The sequence below is a fragment of the Pezoporus flaviventris genome, unplaced genomic scaffold (assembly GCF_033815535.1).
Source record: "Pezoporus flaviventris isolate CSIRO_AGI_PZ_B2104156 unplaced genomic scaffold, CSIRO_AGI_Pfla_v1 ptg000036l, whole genome shotgun sequence".
NCBI lineage: Eukaryota > Metazoa > Chordata > Aves > Psittaciformes > Psittacidae > Pezoporus > Pezoporus flaviventris.
Window position 1 is genome coordinate 40,482,600 of NW_026892584.1, and position 20,144 is coordinate 40,502,743.

Genomic DNA, 20,144 nt, shown 5'->3' on the forward strand with positions numbered 1-20,144 from the left:
AGGCTTTACTGACTTTGCTCCCGACCAGGACTTCTCTGACTTCTGTGACTAAGGTAAACATAACTTGTATGTTACAGTTCTAGTAAGCCATCATTAAAAAATGTAATGGGAGTTGTTGGTTGTTAAAGTCTCTTTACCTACTGAGATGACCAATCTGCTCATTTAAAAGTGTATTTAAATACTTTTAAGAAATAGGCTACTTTTTCTTCTGAGACTTTTAAAATACCAGTATAACAATCTTTAGAATCAAAATTTAAAAAAATTTTGCCATTTTTAAGAAAATCTTGCTTCAAAAGACATTCTGATAATTTAGAATAAAAATAAAAATATTTCTTAATTTTAGAGTTAACACCTCTCAAATTATTTAAATGCAATATTATCCAAAACACTAAACTTAAGCCTGATATATTTTATACAAGGATAGATTAGTTAAAGGTGCTTAACCTCTATATACTATAGTACTATGTGAATTTCTCACTTTCCTGGAGTTACAGTCAGTCCCGTTGAAGTCTTTCTTCAAGGAGAAAACAAGAATGTTGAAACACTGCTGTGAGGCATGAGGCAGACTGATTTACTGCACTAATATCAAATGTACCAAAAATAAAGTTCTTTCATAACCTAAAGCTTTCATTGACAGATGAATCAAACATACCAAATAGTTCTCATCTTGAAAGGCATAGTGCAACGTAGTAATCCACTGACAATCTCCATTCACCAAGACATTTCTCTCCTCTCGGAAGCAAGCTGTCTAAAGGAAGAGAGCGGGGAGAAGCCATTGTCAACATCAACAAGTAGTTTTCACAGGATGAATATATATGGATGTTTTATGGGATTATTTAAAATTACTCAACAGAGGTCTCTATTCATTGGATTTTAGTATGCACAAGTGAGAAGCCAGGGAATCTCTGCAGACTGGGAGTCAAGCATTCAGTCACTCTAATCCTGACTGCAACCTTATAAAGAAACCCTAAAACAACACAACACCTCCCTTCTCCCCCTCCCCAAACTAAAAGAAACCCCCACAACCAACACAGAACCCCTTCAAACCATCAAGAAGCCCACAAACCAATTCAAGTCAACACTGAATCTTCGTTCCATACTGTATTTTTAAGAGCCAGAAAAATGTAACTTGTCACTGCAATCTGTATCAGAAAGATAATGGCTCTACAAAGGTAAGACTGGTTCTTCTAAAAAAGACCTTTGCAAAAAGAGATTAATTCTTACATTACAGCTCCAGACACTGGCAACACACTATAGGAAATAAGCAGATTCTATTATTGTCTTACCTTTGTCCAGTATAGTGCATTTAATTTTCAATAATCTTTCCTCTACTTCAAATAGTACATGGCAAAACTTCAGAGAAGGAAGCTCTGTGTAACAGGTTTTCTCAACATCTTTACATAAAACCAACTTTCATAACTTCAAGCAAGCCCTCCTTTATAAAAATATATTAACACTTTTGTTGGATCAGAATCGTCAAGATGCAGGACCCATTCAGACAGCCATTCTGAAGATATTCAGCAGCTGCAGACTCAAGCGTTTGAGTTCTAGATAGTAATTTTTTTTGTTTGTTTGTCAATTGTCACTTGTCCAGATGTCTTCGAAAATGTACTACAGAAGGAATGTGCCTGGGAAGCCTAAGTTTTTTCATATACTGATTGCATCTTGTAAAGGTATCTCAAACAGTTTTCCCCCTAAGGAAGCAAAAGTCAGTTTACATTTCTACTGAAAACGACCATACTGTGGCCACGTTATAAAGTTAGCAATTATTGGTGCAGACAAATGTAAACTGTAATTAAATGTTAACTGAGAGTGGTTTAACGGTTTATGAATGCAAGGCCAAAGTATCACTCTACAAAAGTTTGGCAGCAACAGCAGCTCTAAGTAATCCTATCCTCTGCTCACAGCACCAGAGCACAGCACTTCTCAGTTCTTCTGGCACCACGATGCAAAGAGGCTGCCAACACAGAAAACTAGTTTGTTTATTTTTGAAGACATCAGTTCCTTGATCCAGTTCACTGTGCTACCTCAAATAGCGAGGGAATGTTATGAACACTTCAAAACTAGTAATGCTGCTGAACACTTCACATCATGAATTCAAAGTATAAAACTCCCCTCCTCTCCTTACTCTAGCTTAAAAGGCCTTGAGACGTGCCTTGAAAAAGTATGACAGGTTACTTCATCAGCCAGTCAGGACTTATTTGCAACTGTCAACAGTAATACACTAATGACTATGTATTCTGCCGTCAGAACAACAAATACAAATGGTCCACCTTATCAACATAAATGGCATGCCTATCTACTTGCAACCCATTTATGGATGTCAGTTGACACTCACTAATCTTTACTGTATTTTAGTGGTTTCTGACCATATGGTTTTTTTCTTGCTGCTAGTACACAAATACGCAGTATTGAGGTAACTTTTGCTACATTAAATGAGTCATACAAAACAAACAAACCAGTATAACAACGTGCTTCTTAGACCACTTATACAGTGGATATGAAAACAGAGAGTCTGCTTTTCAGTGGAACTGCCTGCTTAAGAGGCTACTCTATTCTTGCAGGCTTCATTTTAAAAACTAACAAGTTTTACCACATTTGGGAAATTTTAATGCCCAGATGTTTTATGCAGGTTATAAAGCTTTGCTTATCCAGAAAAGCCAAATCAAGCCAGCTAACTGAACAGGAAAAGACAATGGGGCATAGCAGAGAAGACAGTTTATTATCCTTTGCAGTTGGGGAAAAAAAATCAGTGGAAAGAGAACTTAACTGGACTGTTACTTGGGAAAACTGTTGCTCACCTCACATTTTTCTTGGTGGATTACCCTCTTCTACCTGTTGTGCCTGCCTGACAGGGTAAGAGGAGTCAGCTGTACACTTTGAAGACAATGTGTAGGCAGCAGTGTTCTCAGAACATCTCTACATGTAAAAGTTTCAGGTATTTAGATAGGTCATTTAATTAAATCACTTTAAAAAGGACTGAAGTAAGCCAGCAATAGCTGCATTTCATTAGAGTCTGAGAAGTCCTACAAGCATTTGGGTTTAAAACAATTCTATACTGACCAATTAATTAACCCAACTGAAATCTGTGTAGAAAGGGCACCGAATTTCTCTCATATAGGGGAAGGCTTAGCGCAGAACTGCTGATGCAGCACAGCCAAGAGTGTGAACTCTCCTGACAGCTCAAAGAAATGCCGAATGGCAGTGGCTGCCACCATAAAGCATGGTCTGATGGACAAAGTGTGACTAAATCAGGCAAAGACTGTGGTGAAGAGGGGCTTAACAAGAGGGAGCAGATTTATTCACAGGAAAAGAGCTAGCTGGCAATGACTCACTAAAAGGAAGGGAGGGACTAGGAAGGGTAGGCTGGGGGGGGAGGTGGTGTCAGAAGGGGACAGAAGAATGGGACAGGGAAGGGTCAGCATGCTCAGCCCTCAGCAAGCAGCTAGTCTTTGCCCTTAACAGAACTGCTGCAAGTATGGATGCACTACATGCATTTTCCCTTCAAATCTATTGCTCATTTACCTGCTGACTGTAATATTACACTTGCCATAAGGTTTTCCTCATGCAAGAGTAGGTATTCTAGGAATACTTCCTATGGAATACTAAGGAACACTTCCCATGGCATATTCTTAGTAGGTCCTTCCCTAATCTGTTAAATACCCGTTCACATTTACATGATTTGTTGTGACACTGTACAACTCCTTTTACTAAAAATACCCTCCTAAAACAGATCTACCTTCTTAACACATTTTGTTTTAGAGTCTGAAGCTGTGATTCCAAAATATTTACTTATAGTTTCACCAGTTATATAAATCTTGTTACAAACTCTAGGATCCAAAGCTCCTTAATGTATGCTTTCTGAATGCAGGAGAAAAAAGACCTTTCCTGATGTTTTTGTATACAGCTGTAAATGTCATAGGAGCATCAATCTCAGCTTTCATGTAGCCTTTAACTTGCCTTTATTATAAACAAAAATCTGGCCAATAAATTCAGGTTAAGAACTAGGGCAGACTGTCTGGTAAATGAATACGCAGTAGTGCTGAGAACAACAGATGCCTGGAAGGGACTGTCAGACTTGACTGCATTAAAACAGCTTAAGAAAAAAAAAAAAAAAGAAAAAAGAAAAAAGAATCCAGCTCCTATGTTCACAAAATAATTCTTCCTAATCTTCAAGAGCTTCAATGTAATTTTCCTAATGCCATTTAAAAAATTCTCTGCATTAAAAAAAACATATTACTTACCTCTGCCCTTTTAAGCATCTCCCATTTATTCAGAATTTTCATTGCATAAATGCGCTCTGTACACTTCATTTTAACAACTGCAACCTGAAATAATAAGGTATCTTTATTTAACAAAAGCAAGGTTGAAGAAATGCAATATTTAAACAGCTTAATATTCACACAAAAGCACAGTCAGAGAAATGCAGTTTTCAAACAGCTTAATGCTCACAAATTAGTAAGTTACTAAGGAGTCATCAGCAATCAACACATAAACTGCAGCTTGAGTCTTTGCTCCTTCTATATTTCTCCTACATTACCAGCATGTGCTTGATGCACAGCACACTATGTGTGGTCAAGTGCTTCATGATCAAGTACAGGGCGATGATATAGAAGGAGCATGAAGCTTTTCATATGAAGATGCGCAGTAAAGCTGCATTGTTTGCCAAGAACAAGCGATGCTTGTATGCCATGCCTTCAGCCAATGAGGCAACATTTAAAAGGGCAGCCTAAGAAAACAAGAGATGCTGCTGTTAGGAGAAATACACTTCATTTGACTAATTTGTTGTCACATTTCAGGTTTCAGAAACTTGAAAGATATTTGTAAATGAACACGCTTTTTTATGTACTGTATGCAGTTATTTAAAAAGAAGTAAAAACAGTATCCATTTACTTATTCATCATTTTGCTGGAAGCACATTACTATGCACCCTGTGTATTAGACTTGCTTAGACAGGTCTGTTATGAACAGTAGCTGTGCACAGAGCTGTACAGTGGAAGAAGAAAAACAGAATAAAAAAAAAAAACTTCAAGTCATAGGAATGCAAAGATTTTATTTTGAACAGGACTTGAATTTTCCAAGACCAAAACTAATTCTTCTTGTAGTAAAGCCATCATTTCCACACAATTTTTCTAGCTGGCTAAAGAAAAGCAGGCATCATGACTAAGAGAGCAACATTTTCACAGGACCATACATGGACCGCTTGAATATTTCTGCTGCTTCTCAGACAGTCTCTATTTCAGAAGCAGAAGACCAAGCAGCTTGCATTGCTTCCAACAGAGCTCTGAATAGCAGCAGGAAAACTAACAGAATGACATCAGCTTGCCTCTCCTGTTGCTTAAAATCTCTTTATCTATAAGGGATTCAGGAGCTATAGCAGCTCTAAGATGTTGACTATAAACCAAGGCTGGAATAGTGTAGAATCAAGCAGAGCAACAGTATACAAAGTCAGAAGTCTTGCGGAGGAAAGAGGTAAATATAAGATCTCTCTGCACCTTCCCAGTAAAGAAATTCCAGATAAGGGGGAAACTGCTCCTCCAGTAACCCAAGAATGGGACATTCGTATTTAGACAGACACCTCTCAGCAGGTGCATACCTAACCTCCACCACTCAGTGCATGAAGCTCCACTCAGCAGGTCACATAAAGAAATGAGTGACAACTAGCATACACCTGTACGCAGTCGTGTAACGGAAACCCACCTTAAGAAAAGAACAAGCAGGTACCTGTCACAGGAAAGATGTGAACCTAGCCTTAAATGCAGCTGGGATAGACACAGCACTAAGAAGCAGCTTCTCTAAGTGATGTAGAATATCCACCAATACATTACATTCCAATGTCTCCTGGCCTACAAACACCTCCTGCAGACACTGTTCATGCTGTTGGGGCAGGATAAGTAAGATGAGGTCTCAACCAAACACATGAGGTTCTTTGGCACTTGAAACTGTTTAACACTGGCCTTTAGAAATGGTCCAAAACATACAGACTTGCTCCTAGCCTTACCATGGCCTTGCAGCTAAAAGCCATTGTAACAACGTCTCTCCATACACTTAATTGTATCATTACCCTGATACAGCTGAAAGCACACTGTAAGTCAAACTGTACCTTAATTGCTTTGTGGAACTGCAAGATGCTGACACTACCCACTATAAACTCAGAACACGACAACTCAGAAAATATCCCCATCTCCACAGAAGGGACAGTCCAGAACTGAGTGCAACTACCTGCTGCAGGCAAACAAACGCTCTCGGGCAGAAGCAATTTGCAAGTAGAGCTCTGTGAGCCCTGAAGTAGCATTATTCAAGTTCCATTACAACACAACACTAGAACTGCTCTACTGTTTAAATACAAACATACTGCACAATTCAGAACCCAGATACTCATCTACTGCACTTTATTTAAGGCCATCACTGCCTGAAAGCACTGGAGGATGGATGAAGTTTGAAGCATGCTCCACTGCTGAGGAATGATGCGAGCCTGGCATTGAGGACATGCACAGCTGAGGAGCTGAGCAAATTTTAGAATAGTAGAAAATGAGAACAGGCCTGGAAAAAGAAAAAAACTAAAAAGGAAGCCAAGTCTGTAGGACCTATTTAGCAATTCCCCAGTTGCTAGCTATACGAGTGCTATTTATTTTCAACTGAAAGGGACTGCTTAGAAAAGCTTAATTGAAACCTTCAGAAGGAAGATAATTGCCTTCTGTAGAAGAAAAAGTAGAATTAATAAAAGGCAAGTTGACTCATATTTTCACATTAAGTGGTTATATGGCACCAGTGAACATACTGCTGCTTTAGTTGTAAGGGTGACAGCAGGACAGCTTCTTGTGTCTGCAGAAAAATTCATACAACCATGCAGCAAAACAGGGAATTGCCCAAGAATTTTACCTCTGAAAAGAAATCTGAAAGGTGCAGGAGTTGCCTCACAAAACCCAAACCTCAGTGATGTATGAACTAAAACATGAAAGCACAAACTAATTTATGCCTTGATAAACTCAGCAGTAATATAAGCAAGAATACTGTTGTAATATTGCAAGAAATCCTATGGCTGTAGTTCCGTAAAACACCTCAGTGTGTCCTCAAGCTTTCTTTTACTTTCTTCATCAGGTGGCAGTATTTCTAAGTTTACAATTGTCACATAATGCTTTGGCTGCTTCTGACATGCTGCAGTATTGTTTTTTCTTACTGCTGTATTAATTCCCCTTTCTCTGGCATAGCTCATAATAACCACTGTGACATGACCGCTTTTGTTAGATCAAACAGAAATCTCTTATATTGCAATTGTGCTAACCATACAAGATATCAGGTTGTAAATATGATGGCTCCTATACTACATACCAATCCACCACATCTACTAACATAAGAAAAAAAAACAACTCAGTGTTCAGAGGCATTCTAAAGGATACGGGTTTGCACACTGCTGCAAATAACTACTTTAAGAACAAAAGCATTGCTTCTATCTTCTATCTTTACAAGCCAACTGGCCAAACAAGTGCTTACATTATGCACAGGCTGTAAAAGACCAGGATTTAATTTTGATTAGTTCATTCTTTATTTCTATGTCTATTATAACCTACACTGTAATAGAATTTAAAAGAAAAAAAAGTATGTTAAGGATAATGAAAAAAATAAATAAAAAGAAAAAGCACAAGCAGAGGTATAAAATAACTTCTGAGGAACATTTAATAGCCTAAAGTATACCAGGCCTGGACAAGATAACGGCTATGACAGGCACACAAAATGATAAATGTCTTGAAGGTGAATACAGAACAATTATTTGCTGTTTCTCAAAACACAGAAATCAAAAAGCACCAAATAAAATTTTAATTAAGGAAGTATTACTGCCACACAACAGTTCTGGTACTCAGCCACAGGCTGCTGTGGACAGCGAAGTATTCAGACAGTATGTAAGTGCGTGCTTAATTACCTGAGTAACACACACAGCAGAAGTCTCAGTGACTACTGACCACTGTGGTTAGCGAGCCCCTGAACCCACCGCTGCTGGAAGCCTGGAAAGGTTCAGCTCTGCTCTGTCTTTGGATTCTCCTCCTGCACCTCTGTACCCGGCCAAAGGGATGGGATGTGGGCTAACTAATCCACACACCTTTGACCCAGAATAACTCTCTCTGATACCTGTGTCAAATTATGAATGTAAACTTACCCAACTTGTATCTCATTATGCTATGTTGGAATGGAGAATCAGGAGTTCTGAATACTTAACCATCACAGAGCAGTGTGGTAGAGAGATGTAGGTGCTTCTGTTTTACCAAGTCTTAAAACACCGATGAGGAAAAATGCAAGATGCAGGAGTTTCCTCACCACTACATCCCCCTGCCTGTCCGCCCTTTCTAGGCAAGCCTTTAATAGGTCTAAACTGTTACCAGCTGATTTGATTACTGTCACTGTGACTCATCATGCTCAAGATTCACTACAACAGGGACACTGCAATAAAGATCAAGTGTAGTTTTCTCACAGACTTCAGAAAGCCTGATGAAGGCTCGTGCCTACATCTCAACCAACTTTAAACATATTTATGTCAAAAAATGTATGATAACTGGGGCTAAAGCATAAGTGAGAGCCAGCCGTGGTAACTACAACCACCACAAGCCACAACACCCTATCAGATTTGTATTATTCCTGCCATCCATTTTTTCCCTGTACTTTTTGCCTCAAAGCTGTTTCACTTGTACTGCAATAAAAAAGAACCAATAGAGCTAAAATATAATTTTCGGACTTCGGCAAAAGCTAGTATTTTACTTCTTGAATTGGTTTATAGAAGTATTTAGTTGCATTTTGATCTTCAAAAGCCACATGATACTGACATTTAGGGCTGCAGTGTGCAAAGCCATCCTAATCTATGTTCCACGTTTCCTCATGCCCTGACAAAACCTACATGGTGAGAATCAGGCACCAAATAAGCCTCTACAAATATGACAGAACTTCCCACCAGTGTACTCTGCCCTTTGAGTGACACAATCAGCATTAGTAAGCAGTAATCAGTATGGCATGTGAAAGTGCAGAAATCATCTAAATGCAAGCTTGGATATACAGAAAACAACTAAGACAGTTAATAAAAAGACTTCTTGGGAACCATGCTCCCATGGTTTTTAAAAAGACAAACGTGACTCTAGAAGTCATAGGCACATACACACCACTAGGGATGGGCAAACATTAGTGCTTTGTAGAAATACAGACTCACTGGAAACTGCACACAGAGCCACACCTCAGAGAAATACTCTATTTGGAGCAGGTGTGAAGGCAGGCTATTGAGATGATCAAGGAACTAAAGAGCCTCTCATACTACCATAGGAAAAGGAAAAGCTTTACTTGTTTAAAAGAAAAAAGTGGATATAATTGTTACCTACAAACAAAATTGGAAGGAAAAGCATCAGTTATAAGGATGACAAAAGATAAAAGATCTGCTTAGCCTAATGGACAATAAAATTACATGGATAAAATAGTGTAGAATTACCATGAATTAACCTTTGGCAGGAACTTGGAATGGCTTTAGACATTTGAGCAGAAGCATTAGACAAGCCTTTCAACTGGGAGAAGAGACAAAATGTCATTTCAATTGTAAACAATTTATCCGTAATGTCTTATTACCAGATTCATAATTGAATATAACGGTCATTTCCCTCAGTTAAGTCTTGTTTACGCCACTTTTACTATTTCTGTGTCATGCTATTGATACCTTGGATACTAGCTACTGAAAAAACATTGCAAGGACTGCTCCTAATAGTCTTGGATACAAAAAGTCTTTTATATGCTTCTCATTAGTTAATGGTTTTAATACTACATCATTGAGGAAAAACTGGTCTGGACAGTGCTCTCAGTTTTCCTATGTCTGTTCTACACTTAAAATGAGCAACCAGAGCGTCTTTTCCTAGGGTTCATACAACATGGTACACATTTCCTAAGCAAAAGCTATTTTTTTGAGCACACAGCATGGATCTTCATGATTTGCAAATAAGAAATCACAAGTGCCAGCCAAGAAAGGTTCTGCAAAAGAAGAATAAAGGCCCTGAATAACACCTAAGCTCTTCCTCAGCAGTCGGGGGGGGGGCTGCAGAGACAAATGACTGGCCTCGCAGCAAGCACTGCAGTGAACCATGCTTCTCCAGCTCCTTGCAACCTGCCTGTCACCATAGTAACTTGGTGCTGCCGTACAAACAGACACGGAGCTGGGGAGAACCAAGATAGCAACCAGCTCTTTTGAAGCATTTTTCAAAACAAAGCAACTTCTTTCTTCATCCTTTTCCACAGCAGAAAATAGTTGCTTCAATTTTATTATGGGGGGGGGGGGGGGGGGGAGATGAAGAGCATACTAGAAAAGCAAAGCTAATAAAGCATTTCTTCTGCTTCATATTCTGAATACTTTGACTCTTTGAATAGCTGGATGAGGAGTGTCATATGTTGTGTGCAATGAATTCTGTTAATCTACGATGTAGGAAGTCACAGTCCCTGCTGGGTACTTAATACCAATCACCAAAGCTTCTGAATAAAGAGACAGCCTTAATTGCAGTCTGTAGGCTCACTAAGCCCCAGGTTAATTTCTGGAAGAACATAAAAACATTAAACTCAGTATTCTACAGCTGTGATTACCAGTTGGAAAACACACAAACAGCTCTATGTCTTACTGTTAAGCACAGCTGTCCACAGCAAGCTTAGATTTTGCATATTCACATTTGAGCCTCACTGCACCCTTAGCCAGTATATTACAGAATCATAGAATGGTTTGGGTTAGAAGGGCCCTTCAAGATCACGTAGTTTCAACCCTCCTGTCATGGGCAGGGACACCTCCCTTTAGACCAGGCTGCTCAAAGCCCTGTCCAACCTGGCCTTAAACACTTCCAGGGATGTGGCACCCAGCTTCTCTGGAAGTGCTTCACTACCCTCAGAGGAAAAAGCTTCTTCTTAACATCTAATCTAAAACTACCATTTTCCAGTTCAAAGTCCCCATTAGGTACTGGAAAGCTGCTAGAAGGACTTCCCAGAGCTTTCTCTTCTCCAGGGTGAACAACTCCAACTCTCTCAGCCTGTCTTCATAGGAGAGGTGCTCCAGCCCTCTGATCATTTTTATGGCCTCCTCTGGACTTGCTTCAACAGGTCCACATTCTTCTTATGTTGGGGACCTCAGAGCTGAATGCAGTACACCAGATGGTGCAGGCCCTTGCACTTGGTCTGTTGAACTTCACGAGGTTAGCACTGGCCTACCTCTTGAGTGTGTCAAGGTCCTTCTGGATGGCATCCCTTCCCTCCAGCATGTTGACTGTACCACACAGCTTGGTGTCATCGGCAGACTTGCTAAGGGCGTACTCAATCCCATGTCCATGTCACCAACAAAGATCTTAAATAGCACTGGACCCGTTACTGAACCCTGAATAACACCACTTGTCTCTGGTGTCTTTTGACTGCAACTCTTTGAGTGTGACCATCCAGCCAATTCTTTTGCCACCCAGTGGTCCATCCCTCAAATCCATGTCTCTCCAGTTTATTGACAAGGATGTCATGTGGAACAGTGTCAAATGCTTTGCAAAAATTCAGACTGATGACATCAATTACTCTTTCCCTATCCACCACTGCCACAGCCCCACTGTAAAAGGCCACCAAATTTGTCAGGCACAATTTGCCCTTAGTGAAGGCATGCTGGCTGTCACAAATCACCTCCTGATTTTTCACATGCCTTAGCATAGGTTCCAAGAGGAACCGCTCCATGATCTTGCCAGGCACTGAGGTGAGACTGACCAGCCTATAGTTCTCTGAATCTTCCTTTTTAACCTTTTTAAAAATGGGGATTATGTTTCCCCTTTTCCAGTCAATGAGAACTTCACTGGACTGCCACCACTTCTTAATTATGATGGACAGTGGTGTAGCTACTTCATCCACCAGTCCCTCAGGACCCATGGGTGCATCTCAGCAGGTCCCATGGACTTGTGCACTTTCAGGTTCCTTAGATGGTCTTGAACCTCATCTTCTACAGCAGGTGGTTCTTCATTCTCCCAGTCCCCGCCTTTGCCTTCTGTGACTTGGTCGGTGTGACTGGAGCTCTTGCTGGTGAAGACGAAGGCAAAAAAAGTCATTGAATACTTTGGCCTCCTCTTTATGTCCTGGATAATCTCTCTCATTAGGAACCACATAATATATCAGAAACAAGAAGATCAGTCTTGTTCTCTCAACCATTATTTATTTTCTTCTGCAAACACATTTTTAAGTCTTTTGATTCCAAGTGAGACTCTAACTAAGCATCCTGAGTCATATATAACTAAGCATCCTGAGACACATACGATTACTAAATACTACACACATCAACTCTGTACACAACAGCATTTATATCAAAAGGTATTTCTAATCCATCCAGAGCACTAATACTTAGGTGGGGCACGTTAAGAGTTTTAGCTATTTTTGTGCTAAGCAAGAACAAGCAGTTGCACCCTTCTGCTGCAACCACAGTAAGCATTGCTCATTCAAGAGATCCTTGCTAACAAACAAGGGAAGGAAAACAATTGTTTCACATCCCATACTGCCAAATTTCCAGGAGGTGTCAGCCACATTATACAATCCAAGTTATCAACCTAGGCACATTCTGACACAGTTCTTTCAACAACTGCTCTTCACTGAAATACATGAATCTACAGCAGCATGCGTAACTGGTCCTTTACACAAAAGAAGAGAGATCTTAAAGACTTACATTTCTAAGGGGTCAGATGAAGCTTGCAAAGCAGCAAGTGCAAGTAGTTAAGAGCCAGACAGCTCTCATACAACAAGATCCTTCTCCTATCTCTTTCACTACACTGCAGCACAAGTACTTCCAGTTCCCTTGGCAGGCAGAAGCAAAAAACCAAGAACACAGAAGGCACTTCTTAGGCCAGCATAAGTTTCTCAGGTAAGTACAATCTCACTAAGCACAGGCTCTCAGGACATTACTTCATTTCAAATAATGGTCCCCAATATTTCTAGACAGAAGTAGTAACTGGGCACATGCGAACTTCAAGCCACAGGTAGTTTGGTGGTTTTTTTTTTTTTTGTTTGGCATGTTTTTTTAAAGGTTTAAAAGCTGGAATTTTCCAGTCTGTGCTCATATTGTTTAAATCTTCTCCTAAAGAATGTGCATTTTCACTAGTTCACTCTATACAACATACTCATTCTTGTCTACAAAGAGACTTCTACATTAATTTTATTAACAGAAACCAGATAAAAGAAAACCATTTAGTTCTGATTTTATTTCAGGGTGCTTTTAAATCATTAGTAGCTTTATTCCTCATGGAGATTGCCCCTCTCTGCGCATGAGCTATCTGCCTATATGACCTGTAAAAAAACAAAACAACCCCAAAAAACTGAAAGTAACATTGGGGTACTCATTAAAATGTTCCACCCAGCTGGGTATACACCCAGGCAAATATATCCTAGGAGATGGGGAAGAGCCACAAAGTAGTTTATGCTTCTTACAGCTAACATTTCAGGTTACATGCTATTCTGTCATGCACTCAAATAACATTTCGAATTTTGAACTTCATAACTATGAAACTTCTGAAAAAAATAAATTATATTCTCAAGGCAGTGACTCCAGAAGTCAGAGCCTTAAACATTGCTGTAAAGCATATTCAGACATTCAGTTTATCCTGCATGCAAAGTGGCTGGCTTAGTTCATTTTTAGGGTCATTTTTTTCTATTGTTTGATTTTTTGTTTTTAACAAGAGCTAATGAATAACCTTATAACTACTAGTATCCCATCAACTAATTTCTAACATAGTTCCTATGTATGTATGAACATCTTACGGAAAAATCACTTATAGCTTCCCCATTCAGTTTTCTAAAGCGTTGCTTTATACAAGTCAGATACCCCAAGTCCCTCAAGAAACTAGATTTTAGTTTCTTATTATGAAATGTCAACCTTTATACAGTTGCTATTTTATAATGCTTATAATATTTGGCAGTTGTAGCAATGTAGTATACAGAAGGGTCAAAGGATTCATTCATAAGCAAAAAGCATGAAATACTCTCTGGCAAGTGGGATTAAAAGATAATGAATTTAAAAATCAATGATGCATAATTTAAACAGATAAAAAAGTTTCAAGCCACTACAATTATAAACTAACACTTAAATTGAAATACGAACAAGATAACATGATATTAACAGATAACTAACACCACTGACTTTGTGACCACTCACAGCTCTAACAGAAGGATGAAATTAAGATACTTTCTCATTCCACTTCTGTGAAATTTCATTTCCACTGGGGTGGATGTGATACATGAAATGCTTTAGGTAAGCTCCATGCTTTTCCAAACGGAAGAATATGAAACACATTGTTGATTCAGGCACTCCAGACACTATTAATATGAGTTTCCACACAGAATTTGTATCTGTTATACACCTTAAGACTCTTGATCCAAAGCCAAGAAAGGTCATAGCTTTCCCCCCTAGCACACATAAACTGAAACCTCTTGAAGTTCTTACAAATACTTCATCTGCTGTTGTACTGAGATTTCCAGTTGGTCAATTCCTTAACTGGAGAACATCTACTGGAAAAAGAACAGAGCAAGTACTATAGAAAATGGCCCTTCCTTAAAGTTATACTGTGTGAAGGCATTCCCAACACTGACTCCATCTGAAAGTCACTATAAAGGGTTCCCATTTTTGATAGCTGTAGCATTCACGAGCCTAGCTCTGAAAAAATCCAGAAACCACTTCTAATCCCACCAAAAGACACATTGCCAAAACACTAATCTAGCATTCTTTAGATATCAGTGGTCACAGCCACTACAGCAAGTGATTCGGCACAGCAAGACCAGAACATCAGATTAAAGTAGCCTGTGTTAAGCCTTCACAACTATACTGTGTGGTGTTCAGGACTGTTGCTTCAGACTGTACCTAGGCTGGTCTCCTGGACCTAACCTAAATGTTCTGAAGCTGTCAGGAAAGTCAAACCCAGTGACTGATCCTTATGTATTCCTTGGGGCCAGGAGCACATTTGGTGCACACCTGGAATGGAGATTCTGGTTTAGTTTCTTCCAAAGGAAATCGAGCTCATGCACAGCAAAATCCTTCTGCAGGAAGTGGGGGCACTGTCTTAAAAAATGTGCTACTGCTTTGATTCAAAACCCTAACGAAGAGGTAGACTGTTACCTACTACTGCCTTGGTTCTCTACGCCTTTTATCTACTCATAAACCTCCCTGCTCAGACCTCTTTTCTGGACTTAATTTGTAGCTTTCAGCCATTCTTTAAGACTTAACTATTTTTTTCCCATTTCTGCTTTTTCCTGACAAACTCATTGCGGTAACTTTTTGCTCTAAAAGCCATATTCGAATAATACACGCCAGCTAAAAAAACCCAAACACTAAAGTGTTTGTTTTTAGCTGATTTTCATGCAGTATTTCCCCTATCCTAAGATAACACTTCCTTTTTTTTGGAGGGGGATGTGTGCAGTGGGGAAGGGGGGAGTTGCAACTCACCAAGTTCAACAGCCACTAGAAAGCAAACTTGTGTCTTACATGTCAAGATGTTAGTATTTATCTGGACATTTTACCTAAAATGCTCAAGTTTGTTCAGCAGCTATTCTCACTATGCATGACATCATTAGATGATGGTTCAGATGAAGAAATGTTCTTGAAACACTAATTTCTGTCATAGGTGTCTGCTTTCCTCAAAAGCAGTTTCTGAAACAGCTTAGAATTATGCAGATATAAAGCTATTACTTCACCCACTATCAAGTGCTTATGTACACAGAAATGTCATTGCTTTCTGAACCCAGGTTGAGCAGAGTCCTGGCATTTTTCTATCTATACCTTTGTTTCATCATCAAACCCTATGTGAAATATCTTGAAATGTCCAGGGCACACCATACTTGGAAGGAAAGCCCTGCACTGCAGATGTCCTGTTCTTTCTGCAGACACCATCAGAGGAAGACAAGGAAGCCTACCTAGCCTTAGCCACTGGCAGCAGAAGTTGTAACCAAGTGCTAATAGGCTGAAGTGAGCCGCTAATGGCTGTCTCCACATTTGACTTTGGTGTGGCACAACTTAAAAGAAGCTCCCTGAAAGAAATCTAAGGAGTGTTCTTCTAGAAATTCTCTGGTTAATAACCTCTTTTGCTAACATCTGTGGCTTTAGTTACATGCACTTAAATGCTGAAAGGGTTGTCTTTAAGGTTCTCCAGAAGTCTCAGGTATCCTACGCCTAGTGGAGAGGACATGCTCATGAATGCCTTTTGCCAGTGGCAAGCCCTATCAGACTTCTGTGTCTGAAGAGACTTACATCAAGCATGTTAAGAACTAAAGCTTCAATCCAGGGTCCTGCGACTGGCGAGTTGTCAAAACACAAGGCGTTCCTATCATCCCAGCATGATTCAACTTGCTGCCCAAAAAACAGATCCAGCAGCCTTTGATCTTCAAAGATGACATGGAACAGCCTTTGAGGCAGCCAAATGCGTCTTTCTGCATTACCAGATTGCTACAAAGACAGGCAGATGGGTGGAGCAGCCTCTGCGTTCCTACCATAGAAGCAGCCCAGTTCTGTGTTAAATTACAGCAGCACAGAAGAGTACATATGGCAAGTGGGAGAAGAGATCCCAAATTCAGCTGTGCAGCTGCTAGGTGGGACCACCCGGGCTATACAGACATTGAAGAAACACTTGTTTTGCTACACTGAAGTAAGAATAATCCAGCCACAGAAATAGCAGATCTGGGCATTAATACCCTTCTTCAAGGGGATCTTTCACTAGTACCTAGCTACATCCCACATTTAGAAGCATTCTAACACATCTGTGTGAATCTTTTGTCTTTAGTATAAGAAGAGGTTAACTGCAGCAAGAAATCATTTGCACAAACAATTACAGTTACATTACTACAACTGAGAGTAAGAATCTCTTACCTCACCAAATGCACCTCTTCCAATCACTTTGATAATTTCAAAGTCATCTCGATGGAGCTGCATTTCCTTTACCAATTTTGTAAATGGTCTTGCTGTTTAAGGAAAAAAATAATCAATTATTAAAGCGAAATAATTTAAGCCAAAATAACGCATAAACTAGAGGTCAAAAGCATTCACTGCATACACAGCACAACAGCAGTCTTTCAAATACTAGTAGAATTATGAAAAGAAAAAAACCCTACATTATTATTTAAAAAAAAAAAATCAATCCTATATTTGGTTCTGCCTTGCTGCCAGCAAATAGAGAGCAAAGTAGTCTTTCAAAAGGATTTCTCTCCCCCCTTCCCCTTTCTTTAGGGTTTTGTGATTTAGTGAAGGACTATATGAAAGAGAGTTGATTCATTATGGGTAAACCCTAGAGAAAATCTGTCCTATCCTTCAGCCACTGGAATAATTCTCCTCTTAAGCAGAGTTCAGCTTTACTTTTGATTATTTCAGCTAGTACCTTCTAAAGCTTTAACAACCCACTCTCAAGAGATAACTGTCTCTACTTGATAGCAACAAAACCATTTCCTACAAAATCCATGGCTAATTTAAGATTTTTGCTTTGAACTATCTTTTCTGTTAAGCAGCAATCACTAGATCTCCGTAAGTACTGAGGGCTGCAACCTAATCGATGTCCAGCAGTTAACTAATCCACATATACTTTGTTTCAATGGTCCCACTGGATTCAGGATATTTCTCAAACTATGTGGTTGATAAATTCCGCTGTACCTACAGATCTCAATCTTGTCCTCTCCAGTTCCCTTTCAGAATATTTTATTTATTTCTATCATATCACAGGATGAGAATTCTTGTTTATACACATTTATTACAATTCATTACTCTAATTATAAAGACCAAATTAGTAAGAAAAAACAGTGGTGCAAGCTAAACTGCACAAGAGCAAGTGTGGTGCCTATAAAGGGGCAGCTTATGCATTTAACTTAGCACAAAAAAAAGATCGCTCTTCTTCACAAACATTATTAAACTAAAAAGATTCAGTTTTTAAAAACACATATTTTCCCTTTTGAATAAAACTTCACAGAACTACAACCTGTAATTTAACCCAGACTCCCATTTTACTCACATTATCGTTAAGCTAATGAGTTATAAGCCAAACAGACTTCCTACAAGAGGGGTCATTGCCTTGACAATGTATTTCAGATGTTAACACAAAGAAACCAAATTTTACAAACACACAGTAGATATGGAAGTCTGAACTGGAGATTACAGACTTCAAAATTCATATAACAGCTAATAAAAAGAAGAAATTGGTGTACTGAAGAGTAGGCACACTGCTTCTTTGTATTACTTAGGAGAGGTATTATTGAAAAGGTTTCCCTACAAGTAACACGCTTTTCACTGCATGTTTCTTGTCTATCCAAAGTACAAAAGTTAAGAGCAAGACTACTGGATTTTCTACTAGATTACTCATTTCAGCTGGGCAGAAATATTGAACGACTGCTACCATTTCACTTCAAAAAATGCCAGAGTCCTAGGTTGGTCCTGTTTTTTCCATTTCAATTGGTCAACTGAAGCACTACATGTTAAAATGAATTAGTTCAATAGATGTAAATGAAAAAAAGAAAAAAAAAGTATTCCCTCCCTAAAAGGAAGTTACCATTTTGACAAGTTAATTGTGCACTTAACTCATATTGGCTTTTTGTGTTTAGCAGGTGTTCAGAAACACTGCACATTCAGTGATCTCTCTCTTGGCAGGCTGAACACCAAACATGAATATTCAAATGTGCAGAAAAATTTTGAATTGGATAGGGCTTTCTCTGAAATGGAAACAAACCCTTGAAGTCTTTGTCAAGGCATCCAAGATTCCTTAAAAGGAAGTAAAATTTGGGAATAAAACCTAATATCCACAGAATCTCATAATCACAGACTTAACAATAGAGGTTATGCAGCAGATCAGAGCTCAGAGGAGGCAACACACCAGTAGTTCATTTAAACTTATATTTACTTTACTGGCATCTTGGAGTAGAACCCTCTTTACACCAGGATGTGACCTACTGCTTTTAAGTACTGGATTGAACAATTTTTACCTCTTAGTAAGTTAAATAAAAAAATAATTTCCAATTTGCTTTCCTGCTCCCAAGCCAGGAGGCTGCTGTTCCTCAACCCTCTAGTATCCAGACCAGTAACATCCGCAGAACTGTCAAAAATGAGTGAGCAGAAACTTGCAACATAAAGTATCAGAGAGCTGTGTTCACTGTGCTTGCTAGAATGATGCTGAGGGATTGATATACCCACAGTGATATACCATAAAGCTGGTAAAAAGCTCCAGCTTCTCCTTTTATATATCACTACTTTATAAAGAGGGAACTCAAAGCCAACTTCTCTCCATATACTGGAATGAATAATTACACTTTACTGATTAGTTTTGATCCCAATATTAAAAGTAGGACTTACTCTTTGGAGTTGATTTAATGCTTAATGAAAGTATTTCATCCTGGCAAACAGAAGCATTAGTTGTATTGGGGGTTTTGTTGGCAGTGATTATTGAATTTTGTTATATATACTGTTGTCAGGGTAACATTAGCCGAGAGTAATTGCAAGACTTTGTTTATTCATGACTGTGAGGCTGTAACGAGAATTTGGAATAGGTGTTCCATGTGCAATATATCTGCATGCATTACTGCTTTTTCTCTCAGGCTGATTCTACATTATTGTACTCACACTTGTTTGGAAAAAGGGTGTTCTCCATAAGGACACATAAGAAAAATCAAAACAAAGTAAACAAAAAAAACCCACAACCCCAAATCAACAAAACCACTAGTTTTAAGGAGCCAAGAAATGTATGCTCTCAAGAGTATAATACAAAACAGGAACAGTCGATGTCTTGGTCAATATTCACAATGGGAAATTAAATGCCAGCATTTATTTCTTCAATTGAAACCCCTGGTTTGTTTGAAAGACATAACTCTCTACCTGCAAACAAATTCTATCCTGATCATATTCTCCTCTTCCCTTGATAAATGGGACTAGGATATTTTGTTTGCACAAAAGGAAAACATCTACTTGAATAATTTGAAAACATCATTTGAAATGCAGTCACAGGTAAATAGGTTTGTTAGCTAGTGCAGCTACACTGCAGACAATTTGTATTATGCCACCTGATAAAAGATATTTGAAGACTGTTTCAGAATGATCAAAAGCTGCATCAACTGCCAGCAGAGACTATCTGAGACAGCAGACTAGACGCTCTACACTGCGACCCTGGGAATGG

The 20,144-nt window shown here is 39.0% G+C and overlaps 1 protein-coding gene across 15 annotated transcripts in view; it reads right to left on the reverse strand.

Moving 5' to 3' along the window:
- Positions 1-20,144, reverse strand: part of CDC42BPB (CDC42 binding protein kinase beta) — a 96,430-nt gene that overhangs the window by 52,086 nt on the left and 24,200 nt on the right. For all 15 annotated transcript variants that reach the window (XR_009745199.1, XM_061464086.1, XM_061464085.1 and 12 more), the window contains exons 2-4: positions 16,868-16,959; positions 4,245-4,328; positions 653-748 (exon numbers count right to left, since the gene is read on the reverse strand). Coding sequence is in view for 14 of the 15 variants with exons in the window: in XM_061464086.1 (XP_061320070.1) it covers positions 653-748; positions 4,245-4,328; positions 16,868-16,959 (272 nt within the window). In the remaining variant the exon portion in view is untranslated. The remainder of the gene's footprint in view (positions 1-652; positions 749-4,244; positions 4,329-16,867; positions 16,960-20,144) is intronic.